Consider the following 16456-nt stretch of genomic DNA (forward strand, 5'->3'; position numbering starts at 1 on the left):
AACCCGTCAAAACTGTCCTCTTCCTCCACTGTACCCTCGGCCGGTTCGGCCATAAAGCATGGGATTTCGTCGTCCATTTCGTCGACGGTTTCTCCTGCGGTCCACAATCTTGACAGGGCATCAGCTTGACTATTCGCCTTGCCCTTCTTGTACTTGATTTCGAAATCGAATTCCGAGAGGCGGAGCCTCCATCGGATTAATCTCCCGCTGGGGTCGGTTACGTTCATCAACCACCTCAATGAGGCATGGTCGGTATGCACAATGAAGTGCTCGCCATATAGATGTGGTCTTAAAGTCTGTACGGCCCAAATTACCGCTAGACATTCTTTTTCTGATACATAATAGTTTCTCTCGGCTGCGGATAACGTTCTTGAAAAGAACCCGATGGGTTTACGTTGCGCATCCGGGTGCGTTTGAAATAATGCAGCGCCGATTTGATAGTCGCTTGCATCGGTGTCTACCGAGTATGGTAGGTTCTTCTTCGGCAGCGCCAACACAGGTGGCGCCAAGATAGCGTCTTTGAGCTTGTGAAAAGCTTTTTCGCACGGTTCGTCAAATCCTTCCAACTGGACCGGTTGTCCCTTCTTCAATAGTTGATTGAGCGGATGCGCAATTTTCGCATAATGCGGAACGAATCTGCGGTAGACATTACGAAGTCCCAAGAAGCTCCTGAGCCGGGTCTGCGTTTAAGGGTACTTCACTTGTTCCAATGCGACGGTTCGCGCAGCGTCAACTTCCAATATACCTGGCCGAACGACATGGCCCAGATACTTGATCTTTTCGACGAAAAATTCGCACTTGCGAAGCTTGAGCTTCACACCTGCCTTCTCCAATACAGAACGCATTTCATCCATGTGCACGATGTGCTCCTTCTATGACTTGCAAAAAATTATGATGTCATCCAGATACACCAAACAGCATTTCCAACGGAACGGAGAGAGCAGGATATCCATTGCTCTCTGAAACGTCGCTGGCGCGTTAGTTAGCCCAAAGGGCATTCTTGAGAAGCGATACAGTCCTGAGTGACACGAAAATGCGGTCTTGTCGCGGTCGCGCTCAGGGATAGGCATCTGCCAATATCCCGAGATCGCGTCCAACGCGGAGAAAACCTTGGTGTCACCAAGCGAGTCCAGGCACTCATCCATGCGCGGTAAAGGGTACGTGTCCTTTACCGTTACCGCGTTTAACCGGCGATAGTCTACGCAAAAGCGCATCGATCCGTCCGGCTTCGGCGCTAATAAAACGGGCGACGCCCATTCTGACTGCGCCGGTTCGATGACTCCTGCTTCTAACATCTTCTGTACTTCTGCGTCCTCGACCTCCCCAGCCTTTGGACCGGCTCGGTAGGGAGCTTGCGCAATTGGCCTTGTATCCGGGGCCAGTTCAATTCGGTGGACCGTGGTGTTGATCTCACCGAGGGTCCCATCCCACATGCAGGAATATTTTTTCAACATCCGACGGAATCTTTCGCGCAGCCCGTTCGGCACGTGGCTCAGGTCGAGTTCCTCTACGTCCAGCGGGGGAGGCTCAATCCGCCGCTCCGGCGTCGTAGTTGCCGTCGCGGAGAGCCTTTCCTCCCGTTCTCCTTGCTGGTCCTCGCGATCTTGATCCGACGGTTCGCATCTTGCCTCGCCCGTAGGCGTCTTGGTGGAATTAGGAAAATTTTCCTTCTTCCTTTCTTGAATTCCGAGAACTTCACCAATGGTGGTTTTGCTCTCGGGCGCGGCTCTCGGGTGCAGTAATAATTCTGCCACCACTTGGCCTTTTTGCACCCTGACAGCGTACGTCCTAAAATTCGCAACGAGTAAACGAAATGGCCTGTCAGGCTCAACCTGAACGACACCAGTCGTGCACGTCAACCCGTGCCTTTCGTACAACGACGAGTACGGCTGAACCACAACGAAGCCCGCCCTCTTCGAGGTGCATTCCACGACGCGTTGCGTCCCTGGCTCGATAGTCGTGGCTCTTGCCACTTTTACCTTAGGAGAAATTCGCTCCACCTTTCCATCACTCTCGTCCTCTCCCGGGACGAGATTCTTCTTCCCTTTTCTCGTCGAGAACCGCCTAACTATCGGAACCTCCGAGAAATCCGGCAACTCAACCGTTTTCTTCTTTGGATAAATTGCTTCCACAAACCGGTCACAGTAGTTCGCGCCTAGAATTAGCGGGACGGCTAGTTTTCGCGTACAATAAACTCGGCTGCGGCCACAAATTTTCCAAGCCTCACAGGCATTCCAATTGTGCCGAGAGTCTGGAGTGGCCTGTTGTTCGCGTCGCCAATGTCTTGGGTCGGTCCGTAGGACACTAGAGATTCCATTCCAGCCGGGAGTTCCGATCTTCGCACAAGGTTTGGTCCCGCGCCGGTGTCTAATACAGACAACACCCGGCTCATCAGTCCGACTGTTGGTCCAATGTCCGCGTAAACTTTGTAGTTTTTTCGCGCAAGAACCAAAATCTTCTCGGGACACTCCCTTCGCTTAACCCTGTACCAGGGTCTTCGAACTTCTTCCAGCGGATGATCTCGGGCTCGGCTCAAAATTTTCTTGACTTGAGCTGGCCCTTTGAGCTAATCCACCAATCCAACAACCTCTTCATCGGGGCCTAATTTTTCCCTTAGAGACGGGGAACGGGGCCGAGCCCCGGGCACAGTACGTCGACTCTGTGCCTCTCGCGGCTCATGCGAGATTCCCCTCTCTAGTTTTCCTGCCGCTGCGGGTTCCTTCTCACGTCCGACGACGCGGGCCCCGCGGCGGGCCTTCTGAAGGGTTGGTTCGGCCTCGGCGTTGAAGCACTCGGCGTGCTCGCCATCTGCGAATCAAACCAATTCTTGACCTTCAAGTAACTCGTCGATGGTATCCCTAACCTCTCCATCGGAGACAACGCCTCATAATTTTCCAAAACTCGGTGCATTTCCCGGAGGGAAAGAATGCACGTTGGCGCGGCGTGCCCCTTTTCGTAACAATGATAGCACACCAGTCCGTGCGTCTTGACGGGATATTGCGGTCTAGGTCCTCCACGGGCCGGCGGCCTTCCTTGAAGTTGCGGCCCTCCTATCCAGCCTGGCCTTCGAAACGTCGTACCCTTGTCTTCCATCGGAATGCGCGGCGCCGGCGTGTGGCCGCGCCCCCGAAACGTCATCACGGGATCCGTGGGCTCTGAAAACGACTCCGTCGTGTATGTGGGCGTCGGTAAGGTTGACGACCCGCTTGCCCCGTAGTCCTCGTGTCCGTAGCCCTCCGATGGCTCAATAAAATTGCCTTCGGCTACCAAGGCTCCTTCATACTGATTTTCGCTGCTTCCGTGCGCACCGCGTTCATCCAACGCGGAGATTGTCTCGGCTAAGTGAACGGCGCCCTGACTTCTACGACCGGGATAAGAAGCCCTCGGCTTCTTATCCGCCCTGATCGTCGACGGCGTCTGAATCGTGACCTTCTTGGTCTTCTTGTCCTTAGCGCGGCTCGCCGAGCCATGCGCCTTCGCGTAATTAACTAGTCTCAAAAACGAAACGTCTCGATTGTCTTGTCCGTATTGAGATACCATTGGCTGGATACTCGAATCGAGTCCTTCAATAAACATCGTCATTTGTTCTTCCATCGAATATACGTTTCCACATCGATTGCTCGCGTCCGTCAGACGGATATAAAATTCCATCTCGTCTTCAGACGGTCTTTGCTGAACTTCTTGCAATGCGAGCACAGCTTGACGGATCGCCTCGTCGGTTGCGAAACTCCTCAACAACCACTGTACGGCCTCCGGTCAAACGGATACCTTTCGTGGTGGGACCCGGCCGTCTGAGACACCGAAGTGAACTGTCTCAAGGCGATGCCGCTTAGAAATTCGGGCAACAAGCGGATCGCTTGCCCCTCGTTCATTTCTTGAGTATCAAACTCTTGAACTAATTTTGCCAAAAAATCCAACACAAGGACCCCGCCCTCACCTGTGAACGTGTTGTCCTTCTTCACCTTAGGCGGAATATCTCTCCTGATTTTTCGTACGGCGGTCCGCCGGTAACTTGACAAATTGTCTGCGGGTTCCGCAAGCGGTACGTTCGGTACGAAAGTAATTTCTTGAAGAGGTAGTTGGTCGGATTCAGCGCCTCCAACTCCTCCCATCGCGGCCCGCGCCGCGTTGCGACATCTTCGGGCTCCGCGTCCTTGTCTCTCCGCGAGGCGGACGAAGTGATCCCGCCCCGTCTGGAGGTAATTTTCTTGCCCTGCGAATTTCCTTTTCCTTCCTCTGAACGATGTTCGGAATCGCTGGCATGGTTCGACGAACCGTCGTCACCATCTTCGGAAAGACCATTTGACTCGGTCATGGAGTCTTGGTCCTCCGGCTCGTCACTACCGTGACTCTTGCTCCGGCGTCGCAGAATCTTCCTCGAAGTCTTCGACTTGGAACTCCGCTGCACCGCGGCCTTGTCCTTCTTCGATCGACGGTCGCCTTCTCGACCCGTTGGGAGCGGCTCTTGCGCGGCGACCTGTTCAAGGTCCTTGAGACGATGAGCGGCGCGGTCGAACCTGTCGTCGATACTGCTTCTAAATTTACCTAAGGACTCCAAAGCTTGATTCGCGTCGCGCCTTGCGTCCTTGACTGAACTTTTCATCGAAGCTAGGACCTCCGGCTCCAGACCGTCGGTCGCCTCACCTTGCTCCTTCTCGACGAGATCCACTCGAGCCGATAGCTCTCCTAAAGCAGTGTGGAACTCGGATGCTTGCAACTCCAGTTGCTTCCGGACGAGGGCTAATTCAGCCTCGAGATTTTTCGTCATCTCTTGGCGAATTTCCTCGCCCATCTTCTCGAACCTGTAGGATAGGTTATCCTTGTCGGCTTCAACCCCCGTCGGGGATTCTTGACCTTCGGGATCCGTGGCCGTATTGGCCTGGCTTCGGGTGCGAGGACCCCGCCGGATCCTCGACGCCCTTGCCGATCCGCTCCTACTCGCCCCGGGACCGACGTCCCCGGGTGCGCTTGTCGAAATCGCTCGTACGAGCGAACGTACACAAAAAAAAGTTACAAACAAAAATAAAAATGAGACTCCGTCACCCAGACCACCTTTGTAGTGCAACTCCAGGCCGAAGCTGTCGTCGACACAATTCTAGGTCGGGTTTGCTGTAGACAATTCTAGGTCGGGAGACCACTTTTGTAGTGCAAGGTACCTGGCGGGCCGCGAACACAGTCCGACGGTCAAACAAAAAGAAGAAAACAATAACAGCAACAAACACTGCCGATGGCACGCGCTACGGAGCGTTCGAGACTCGTTTTCCCCTTGTGTGGGCTTGCAGCCCACGGCAGCTCAACTCCGACGGGGGGGGGGGGTGAAGGAAAGATACCCGGCCCGGGAGGATAATGGTGGTAGAGACTTGTGAAGACTTGAGTGCTCGACGAGTGCGGGTTGGGCTTGTCTACGAGAATGTAACCGCGGTTCGCCGGGTTGTAAGGCCAATGCTCGGCGAGCGTCTTCAGCACCTTGGGTATAATTCAAGGTCTTCGAGGGGGGCTTGTTCAGCACTACCCGACGGGATTGTAACCGTGTAGCAACGCTACTACCGACGTGTTGCCCGATGGCTAAAAACACCCTCACCAGCGCGATCGCAATCGCGGTAGGTGGTACCAACTCTGTCTTATGCAGTAAGACATTCGACGGAAGCGTCGTCGCAACAGCCTTCCGACGGAACTTGAAATAGTAGCAGCGCTACACAACGTGTTGCCCGATGGCCAAAACACCTACACCGGATCGGTCGCAACCAACTCCAGTGGAACCAACATAATTAAGGGAAAAATAGAGGTAGAGATAGAAAAGAATAGGGCAATAAAGGAAAAAGAAAAGGGAACCTCCGAGCGCAAAGGATGCCGTAGGCTTAGGTAAAAGGGAGCGTCTTGGTAGAGACGGACGTCGACCAAGGCGACATTCAACTCTGGCAACTCGGGTTACCTTTACTGACTCGGTGGTCAGAGAGCTAAGGTATATATCGCCCCGCCGGAGCCACTACAGTAGCTCGCGGCGCTAGATCCTAGATCAAATCTAGTGTCAGCAAAATTAATGTCAACTAATTAACTAAATAAAATAAAATAATTAAAAATTAAAACTGCGCAATTATTCACACGTGTGTCCCCCAACCCGGACTACTTTTCATATCCAAATATTTTCCTTTCTTTTCACCCCCCTTTTCAGGTGCGTATTGCACTACACGCGGGGCGGTCAGTGTTCTACATAGCCCCCCTCTTAAAATAGAGCGTCCGCGCGAACGGTAATTTCCGCGAAATGTTGAGGAGTTGAAGGTTCCGGACCCCCCCACCGTCCTGACACGCTCTAAGGGTAGGTTTCGACTGGGCGTACCGAAAGGGCAACGGGGGAAACGTCTCGAGATTTTCCTGCAGCTACACCGTTCGAGATGGCGGAGTTCGGGTACCCTTTCGGGGGAGAAACCGCCTCGAGGGGCGACGGATGGCCTCGTCCGCGCGAGATGTGGGGACACAACATGTATGACGACCCCTCCTCTTCGACAGGCCGCCGTTCATGTCCGCGGACGGTTTACGCGACGCGGAGGTAGTGCGGAGCTATGCAACCGCTACGGGTGAACTCCCCGGAGGGCTCAGCTTATCATCTGTGATGTCCCGGGACTTCACACACCGTTTGGTGGTGGAGCCGGAGTTATTACGGCCAGGGTACCGGCGTTTGAGCACTGCGGCCAAGGTGGCTTTCGTGGAACTAGTACGGCAGAGAATTCGCTGGACGCCGTGCAATCGGCTGCTTCCCCGGGCATGGGATATGGACACTTGGGCATATCGCAGTGATGCCGATCTTGGTTATGTCGCTAATTTAAAGCGGATTAGGGACAATCTCTCCCCAAGGGGGGAAGTTCCCTGAGTGTTGCTCTTGGCCAGGAGGGAAGCGATCCTCCCTCCAGGGTTTGAAGATCGTCCACAGCGACTGAGTGACCCCTCGATGCACAGCAAGTTGAAGTTTGAACGTCGCATGCGTAACCGAATGGGGGTGTTTGTCGCTTACGAGTGGGTGGAAATTACCACCTTCGAGCGGGACGTGCTCAGCACGCGGTACCCGGAAGTACCGGCGTGGTTTGCCCAGTATGAAGTCCCTGCGGACTTCATAGCTGAAGTGCCACCGTGTTTGGTGTATTATGGACTGAGGATCATGGAAGATCCTCAGTCCTCCCGCTGGATGATATTTTTGAGCGAGTGGCTCGCCATCGTGGCCAAGCGCTTCCTATGGGCTGCCTGCGACGGACGGGTGTACGTCCTCCCCCCTAGCAAACCAACCGTGGTATGCGTGTAGTATGACTATTGGGGCATTTGCGCAATACGAACGTAGTATGTGTACCGTACGGATGCAGTGTATGTGATATGACCCATGCACTGTACTGTACTGTTGCGGGTCTGAATTTGATTCTTTCTTGACACGTGGGACACGCGAGAGCGGTTGCATATGACCCGGCTCCCAATGCGAGGCACAGCCCGACAGTGTCAGGCGAGGACATGGCGAGGACTTGGAGACGTTCCGGGAAGGGAGGCGGTGCGGTGACGCGAGGACGTTGCGGGACGACGAGAGCGTTTTGACCCAATGGCGTCGCTGGAGGCAGACAGGAGGCGCTGGCGAGGCCGCCAGGGCTACGGAAGGTGTCGGGCGGAAGCGCGCGCAGGACGTTGGGCAAGGGCGTAATGGTGAATACGGTGGCAGCAAGAGGGGAACGTGAGGCTCGGAGCGGACGGAAGGAGGTTCGCAACGGAAGGGTGGGCAAACGGACCGAGTCCTGGACGGTGGCGGCAGGCGCCCGCTCGAGGGATAGAGGACGGGATGCCGCCGATGGTTGCCAGTATCGACAGTATAAGTTAGTCGCAGCGCGTAGAAAGGAAGGCGATCGAGGGAGCAAGAGGCGACTTGGGAGTAAACTTGCGGACTACCTTCAGAAATCGCTGCTCTTTCGGTCCGTAGGTGTAGTGTAATGTGCCTGGCAGGCCGCGAACACAGTCCGACGGTCAAACAAAAAGAAGAAAAACAGCAACAGCAACAACCACTGCCGATGGCACGCGCTACGGGGCGTTCGAGACTCCCTTTCCCCTTGTGTGGGCTTGCGGCCCACGGTAGCTCGACTCCGACGGGGGGGGGGGTGAAGGAAAGATACCCGGCCCGGGAGGATAATGGTGGTAGAGACTTGTGAAGACTTGAGTGCTCGACGAGTGCGGGTTGGGCTTGTCTACGAGAATGTTACCGCGGTTCGCTAGGTTTTAAGGCCAATGCTCGACGGGCGTCTTCAGCATCTTGGGTATAATTCAAGGTCTTCGACGGGGGCTCGATTAGCACTACCCGACGGGAACGTAACTATGTAGTAACGCTACGACCAACGTGTTGCCCGATGGCAAAACACCGACACCAATGCGATCGCAATCGCGGTTGGTGGTACCAACGCTGTCTTGTATGATAAGACCTTCGAAGGAGGCGTCGTTGCAACAGCCTTCCGACGGAACAGGACACTGTAGCAACGCTACGACCTACGTGCAGCCCGATGGCAATCACACCAACACCGGATCGGTCGCGACCGACTCCAATGGAACCAACACAATTAAGGGAAAAATAGATGTAGAGATAGAAAAGGTAAAAGGAGAAGGAAAAGGGACCCCCGAGCGCAAAGGATAAAGTAATCTGTAGTAGAAGGGAATGTCTTGTAAAAGACGGACTTCGACCAAGGCGATATCAAACTCTGGTAACTCGCGTTGGTTTATTGACTTGGTCGGTCAAAGGGCTAAGTTATATAGAGCCCCGCCGGGGCGAGTACAGTAGCTCCCGGCTCTAGATTCTAGATCTAATTAGTAAATAAATTAAATAATTAAAATAATCGTGCGCTTCGTCGCACACGTGTGTCCCCCATACCCGGACTACAGCATCCAATTTGTTTCCTTTTTCACTTCTTTTCACCCCCCTCGTCAGGTGCGTATTGCACTACATATCCCCCCTCCGAGCGCTCTTGTACGCTGCTCCGCCCTCGTATAATCTCCTCGCCGTTTCTCTCTTAACCCTACACCGCTGTATCCGGTAATCGGTGAAAGTGCAAGAGCAAAACGGGCCCCATGTTTCCTTCATCCCCGAGCCACTCCAGTGGTGGTACCAAACGCAAGCGCTACGGCGTGGGCTTTTCTTCCACTTCCCACGACCCTCTAAGTCTTCCTTCCATCCCTCGATTACCTCCTGGGCGGTGCTGATGCGGACACCGAACTGCATTCTCTCCTCGATAAAATAGAGGATGTCGATTGGGACTTGATACGGCGTCAAAATTCCTCTCGTTCCTTCGTCCGGCAACGCCCCTCCTTCTCTCCTGGTCGTGCTCATCGTGGTGCGGGGGACTACGCTTGGTTTAACCCCTGGACGGGATCGCAATGTTCTTGCGACGAGGCGCGTCTGAGTCGACAGTATGGGAGTCAGACGCCCGTTCCGGTTGAAATGCCCGTCTTCCATGCGGATCCCCTCGAGCGCGACCTCTGTCCCAGAGAGCCTTTGCGTTCTCGCCCTGTGTTACCGGTCTCACCGACTTCACTTCCTGTCGATCCGGCCGACCCCACTCTTCCCGTGAATGCTTCGATAAGGGCGACGAGAGCCCCGGGGTGTGAGGAGGTCAAATCCCCTTTGCGGTCCCATTCACCTCCAGTGGCCAGGTGTCAACCTCTATCAGAGACGAGAGAGGCCCCCTCGTCATCTAGCCGGACTGACAGTCTGTCCGTGCGCGCAGCCCCAGAAAGGAAGGGAAATTCTTCGTCCCTTACCCCCTCGGCTCCTCCTGCACCGCCTTCCCCTGTGCCCGTCCCAGCTCGTCCCCCTTCTCCTGCGGCTGTTCCAGTTGCCGCACCCTTGTCACCAATCGTCGACGCAGTCCAATCGACCAGGGGAGATTCGACCTCCCCCGTCCTCTCCAGATGTTATCAAAAAGAACGACGGCGCCGCCAGCGTCTATCGCACATTGCTCCGTGCTCACGGAATAAACGAGGGGGCTCTTCGAGGAGCGTCCCTCGTTGACCTGCGCTTACTGGCGCAGCTTGTCGCCTCACTTCCGAAGGAAAAAATCCTTGGGTGAATTGTCCCATTGACCCATTGCCGATGGTAGCGTCCTGCCGATCCTCTTTGGTCCAAGCTGATCCAAACCGGCATCGAGAAGCACACTGTGTAGCTGCATCTGTGGTTGGCAGTACTCAACCCAACTCAACACCTCATCTTCACAGGATTGTTGCTTCAAGTTTCTGTCTATGTAAGAGCCAAGTACATTGATATCTTCTTTGGTAAAGTTAGGTTTGGTACCATCTTTAGCGATAAACCTCATCGATTTTGTTTGTATGAAATTCAAGAACGCATCCACCTTTGCCTGACGTTCACCGTTCTCCGTAGATAAGTTTACATTCGCAAAGACAGAGGCAGACCTCACGTCCTTCATGCTGCCACAGTCCCTCTAATCTAAGCAAGACTGCACCAATATCCCTGAGCGATTTTGATGGTGTTACTTCCTAACTAGATGGCAGCCGCCAAACCTCGTCGGCAACACCAGACGGCTCCCGAACCAAACCTTCGAGTCACTACAGATCCGAAACCTTGAAATGAGCCATGCGCTGCCCCGCTCCAGCGTGAGACCAGTCTCAACGCTGTATAATGCACTTTTTATTGCATGCAGAAGGTGTAGGAGCGCGAGACAAATAAACAGCGAAAAGGCGCAGAAGAGTAAGAGGCAGGAAGCAAGAGTAGTTGGGAGGATGCCGGAGTTGGCATGAAGGATAAGTGCAAGAGTAGAAGCGGGGTGTCGAGAAGCATATGAGAACACAGCGTAATGGGGGCCCGGGATGGAGGAGGGATCTCCTGTCGATTTTATGTGAGGCTTGTAGCGAGATCACTAGGTCGGAAATATATGTTGTGTAATGGTGAGAAATAATGAATCTCAAATATTTGGTAGGAAATTGGAAGAATTGGATCGACTACTTCGGTAAAAGGTTGCGTTGTGAGACCAAGGTGGAAAGCCGATTCCTCAGTTATCCAGCTGACGTAACATGACTTCTTGTGATAAGGAGACGAAGAAGAAAGCAAAATGCTGCATTTTATTTCGTTACAATACCATGTACGTGAGCGATGTGTTTCTGCTTCCGCCTTTTTATTCGACGTTCACGCAATTGGACCTCGACAGTTTGCTAGTTTCTCGTGTTTTCTTCTCAGCATGCCTTGCTCTTATTCCCTCTCCTAGGTTCTTTTTTAGTCGTCCTGTTCGTCTGGCTAGCTCTAAAATTCCTTTTTGTACTTTCTTATCTTCTTCATCCCCTAAGTATTCCGCGGCCATTAAAAGACGGCCGTAGAAAAGGCTCTCCATTCGCCCCTTACGCCGCGCACTCATCTGTGCTGCAGTTTTTCTCAGTTCATCTCCTTTCTCCGGGCTTTCCTCCGAAAGCCACTCAGTCCACAGCAAAAACGTGTAGTGGTATCCATTGTCGTGGTTGACACACTTAGCTTTACTCTCCACATCGCAAACATTGCTTTCCATTACATAGTCCGGCTCAGACCAAACTTCCTCTTCCATCCATTCATGCGTGCGACCCGGTGTGCTCGGTCTTTCAATCTAATTCTCGACCGCAGCATAGTGACTCCCACCAACCCTGCTTTTATTTTCTCTCCGTATCTTTTCCATGACTCGAGAAGTCTTTGGAGACTTCCATCAGAGTCTCCAGAATGCTGAACTTATTGCGCCCCTCCACCTTCCCTTTGTAGTCTACGTACGAAATAGAGGCTTCACGAGCCTTTACTGAAACGAACTTCCCGAACACAGCCTCCTCGAATAGAGCAGCGTGTGACTTGCTCATGTCACTGCAACTACTGCAGTTGTCGTCGGAGTCCTCTCTTCCGCGTGAGATCAATCTCAGCCGCTGTGTGACGGTAGATCCGTGGGGGACTCGCCAGTAGAGGCAGAACAGTGGAAGGCGAAAGGTGGCGATGTCCAAGGCGTGTTGCATGTCGGTGGGAGAGCGACAGGCTGTGCGGAGTGCCGGACGGTGGGAGAGCGACCGGCTGTGCGGGGTGCCGGAGAGTGAGGGCCTCCTTTAAGACAGCATGGTCAGCCATGTTTGGATGTATATGTTTGCGATTTTCAAAATATTACATGTCCAATAATTTAATGTATTGTGTCAGCGCGCCGTGATCCGTAAATTGGCTCAAGGGGTGCATCATACCGGGTTATCGATAGGGAAGCGAACAGTCTTTCTGAGCAGTGATGCAAGGAAGTGGCTGCAAAAAAGCCGCAAATCTCATTATCTTATAGTGCCTGGTTCGATATAGTGCCGTTTTCGGCCCACTGACAGAGGGAGGCACTATATCGCGATCCCCGTGTACTGGCATTCAGGGACGTCAATAAAATGATTAAATTGAATTTTAATGTATGCTAAATTGGATCAAGATTGAATTTAATCGCACTTATGCGGTAGGCGACAGCCAATGGTGTGCTCTCGTATGGCACGTTGGTAGCGACAGATTCCATTATATTAACTTTGTGTGCGCCATCATACTGTTAAGAAAAGTATTAAATGGACCAATCAGGTGCACGCTGACGTCCATACATGTCCAAACATGCCCGTCCATGCTGTCTTAAAGGAGGCCCTGAGATAGAGAGCGGGGAGGGCTGAGGGAGGAAGCGCGGGAATTAGAAGAGCCGACGAGGGCAAAATTTATTTCCGAAATGTTTTTTTTTCGCCGACGACGGTAACATTTCGAACTTTTTATGTTTTGCAGAGGTTTCTCTCTAGATTTTCCCTTGCGCAGAGATCGATACATCTCGTCCACGTGTACACCGTGCACGGCCCCCAGATTATTAGCCTCCGCCCGTCTGTCGTTATACTACACATGGAGCATCTGTCGTAAAGGGGGGTTGCTGGTGTTGTCGGACAGTGACAAAAAAATCGGACATGCAAAATATTTTGAAAAATATCTCCGACACGGGCCAAGGAGCACCGCCGCGCGTAACGGCGCCAGATAGTGCGCCGTATATCAGAACGACGTGGTTGAAATTAAAGAAAAAATATCTCAATCGATTGCTTACGGCTTTCTACGTATAAGTGTGCAACAACCCAAAAATACAAAATAGGCGGACTTTTCTATTTTTTATTTATTTGCTTGGATGGCCGATCTTAGTGCTCGGTTGAGGTGCAAAAGTGTCCGCGCGCTTCAATCTCACTCCTCTTCTGTGTCCGTGGTTGTTTTCGCCAAGTCCCAGTGGACGACAGGCTGAGAGTGTCCCCGTCGCAAAACATAAAAAAATGGTGATTGCTTGACAATTACAAATACTTTTTCCTTTTAATATTGAGGTTTTTGTCCGACGTCTCCAGCACCCCCCCTTTACCAGTAGAGTTTGAGCCGGGAGCCGTATTGATTAGCACAGCTGATAAGATCCCATTAATCCCCCTGACGCCTCCCAAATTATGCGTCTTCTACCTGCAAATGTGAGCTTGCTTGGCCTACCGTTCCTTTTCCTATATCTATACGCATCAGGACAGTAGAGAAAGTTCTGTACGATAGGCCCACTGCGTTTGAGTTCTTTAGCGAAGCGCTGCTGCGATCATTTGGCTTGGTGGAGGGCAAGATTTTTCCCACGCACGTCATCGCTCAACTGAAGTCTAAAAGGCATGTTTTGGGGGTGTGGAAGCTACCAGAGGGTGGGTGGGACGCATTTCGTGCTTTTTTATGCATTAAAATTGCGTTTTCACCGCAAAGAGCGAAACAGGTTGTTGGCGGGGTTCTGGTCTGGTATGGTGCTTTATAAAGATTTCTACCTTTGAATATGCTTTTGCCGTGCATATTGCATACACACCATTGACAGATTCGTGTTTCTCGTTCTTTTTCCAAGCGAGGCTCTTTTCTAAAGAATCACTGACGGTGCTTTATATATCTTTTCCACCACTGTAGGACACCGAGGCGTCTGTAAATAAATCGTTTCATTTGGGATGCACTATTTAGTTTTTAATTAAATGTACAGTATGCACACGCAGTTTCGGGGAATACGTGCCCATCTGCTGCCGGTGCCATGAGCTCATGCCTTTGGCCCGGTGCATACGGGTGTTTTCAAATAATTTGCATATCCGAGCTATTTTGGCGTTGTCCAAAATGTAGGGCAACCCCCCTTCAAGACAAGACAAGATGAGAGACACGTCAGCGATTTTTTGTACCTAGCCGTCGAAACCTCCCCCACGGAGCACTGGGAGGCTTTTGGCCTTATGATCGGCCGTATGCAACTGTACCAGTATCGTTCTATCGTTCTTCTCGTCTTTGTCCAAGTTTTTCCATCACTCCTGTGACCTTGAAATCTCGCATCCGCTCTTGCAATGACCTTCAAACATTCAAGCCAACATGCCAATGAGTTGCCCGTGACACTCTTCAGACACTCTTCTCCCACGTCCGTCCCTCTTCCACCCTTTCCTTTCTCCCTCGTCCCTCGATACAGCGTCCCGCTCGCTGCCCGCACACATGCCTTACGAATGATAGGTTGCCCATGTCCCATTCGCGATGCTCTATGCAGGTGGCGTGAACGCCACCTGTTCAGGTCGAACCCTTCCATCTCGCTCGTACTGTAGCGCGGCGACAGCCGCATCTGGACTCTCGCTTCAAACTCTACCGACACCACTCGTTTCGCACACTTCGAAACACGCAAAAAAAATTTACTGAACGACAAACACACGATGAGCACGCATTACAAACAACTAAAGCCTTTTCCTCCAACCTTGGTCCCACGTCTCACTCCCTTCCGCCAAGCAGAGCTGTAGCAAACCCCCTCATCACTTCTATCGTATCACGACCGTAGTCCCTCAGCCCCGCAATCTCCCGGCGCGCCTGTGACACCGCATCTCCAATGTTCCCGTCGGCGAGTAGTTGAAACTGCACCTCGTTCAGGCGGTGCAGCATCAGTTCCTGTGATGCAATTCGTCCAGCGATGCTCTGTAGACACCGCTGCAACCCCGCTGCCATGGGCTCCGACGCCGACGGTAGGGGAGATGGCGCATCCGTCATGTGCGAAGCACCCTCCATCCCGCAAGCGATTGCCGCCAGCACTTCGTCGCTCTCCGTGCTCATCGACAATGGGAGTGCTGGTGAACACACTTGGTCTTCATATCTATCGCCCAGCGTGCCTTCATGCTCACCCTGCATCTCCTGCGTCCTCATCACATTCGCGTGCAACGTCATCGATCCAAATAGATGTGATACTCCATTTTCGTTGCCCTGCAGGTTTCCACCTTCGCCTTCAGTGATGTGGCCATCGGGAGCGTAGCCTCCTGCCACCGGCCAAGGGACGCATTTGTTCTGGGCTTCCCAGCCGACCGCTGCGGCGAGCTCCTCTTGTATTGCCTCCCCATATACCCGCTCCTGGTGCTGCGCGGTGACCGGCAAATACTCTACCGGGATGCTGTGATCCTTGACAGCGTAAGTTTCATATGAAGTGTCCGAGGCTGGAGATTGCTCTTCCGGGGAACCGTATGGAGGCTGGTACTGTGCTTCCCAATGCGCGGGAGGCTGGTGCTGCGCTATGCCATACGCAGTCTGCTCCACTGTCGCGCATTGCTCCTCCTTAATGACGTAGTGTACACGCCCAGCAGCCTGCGAGACTCGGGCCGGCTGCTGCTCCTGAAGCGCCGGTGTGTTTTGATTCGGATGTTGGTCGTTTCCATGGTGAACAAAGCGGCCAGGCTGTTTCGTATTGTTGGCAACTGGCACATCTTGTCGGTGTTGCTGCAGCGCAACAGCCTTCTTGACCGTCTTTTTCTGCGCAACTGCCTTGCGTTCATTCGATTTGACCTTGGCGTTGGGCCCCTTCTTCCCGCGCTTCTTGGAAATACCCCCTTCGAGGGCGGCGCGGATGTTTTTGGAGCGGCGCAAGCCGCATGCGTTGCAAAGCGTTGCAACGCCGCCCGATCCGCTACGGCGGACGGGGGTGATGATGGTTTTGCACCTGGCACAAGTCCAAGGGGTTCCATCGGGTAGAAAGCGAATGATCCCCTTGGGCTTGCGCTTGGAGCGGCCCTTGCAAGCAGGTGGGGGGGTAAGAGGTTTGGTAGCGGGAGGAGTGAAGCGAGTAACGGAAGCGTCGAGGGAGTTTGGGGGAGGCTCTGTAGGGCAACCGATAGGGGGAGGCTCTGTAGGGCAACCGATAGGGAAGAACGGTGTTTGGGGGGAGGCGGTGGGAAACATGTTGGAGAGTTGGTGGTATCGTAAAACGAAAAAAAAAAAAAAAGAGTCAAGATGAGATGATGAGCGTCGGGATGAGGGGTGAGGAGGGGTGAGGAGGGGTGAGGAACGAAAGCTAGTACGGCGGGGTTGGCTGTTTATAAAGAGCGGGGCTATGGACGACGGTGTGGGTGGGGGAAAGGGGTTCGCTAAGGCGCAGAGCAGTTCGTTACCAACTATGATTCACTCGGTTGGGGGCTTTCCAGCACACTG

The 16456-nt window shown here is 53.2% G+C and overlaps 2 protein-coding genes; one reads left to right on the forward strand and one right to left on the reverse strand.

Annotated features, from left to right (window-relative positions):
• The first annotated feature begins 12413 nt into the window (after window positions 1-12413).
• On the forward strand, window positions 12414-12623 carry CHC_T00001573001 (hypothetical protein). Its single transcript, XM_005712415.1, has one exon. It carries the CDS (start codon window positions 12414-12416, stop codon window positions 12621-12623), a length of 210 nt encoding a protein of 69 aa, XP_005712472.1.
• Window positions 12624-14651: 2028 nt separating this feature from the next.
• On the reverse strand, window positions 14652-16207 carry CHC_T00001574001 (hypothetical protein). XM_005712416.1 is given in 2 exon segments: window positions 14652-14758; window positions 14759-16207. 1 exon segment carries the CDS (start codon window positions 16205-16207, stop codon window positions 14759-14761), a length of 1449 nt encoding a protein of 482 aa, XP_005712473.1. The 3' UTR covers window positions 14652-14758.
• Window positions 16208-16456: the final 249 nt, after the last annotated feature.

This window comes from Chondrus crispus, genomic scaffold (assembly GCF_000350225.1).
Source record: "Chondrus crispus Stackhouse genomic scaffold, scaffold_103, whole genome shotgun sequence".
Lineage (NCBI taxonomy): Eukaryota > Rhodophyta > Florideophyceae > Gigartinales > Gigartinaceae > Chondrus > Chondrus crispus.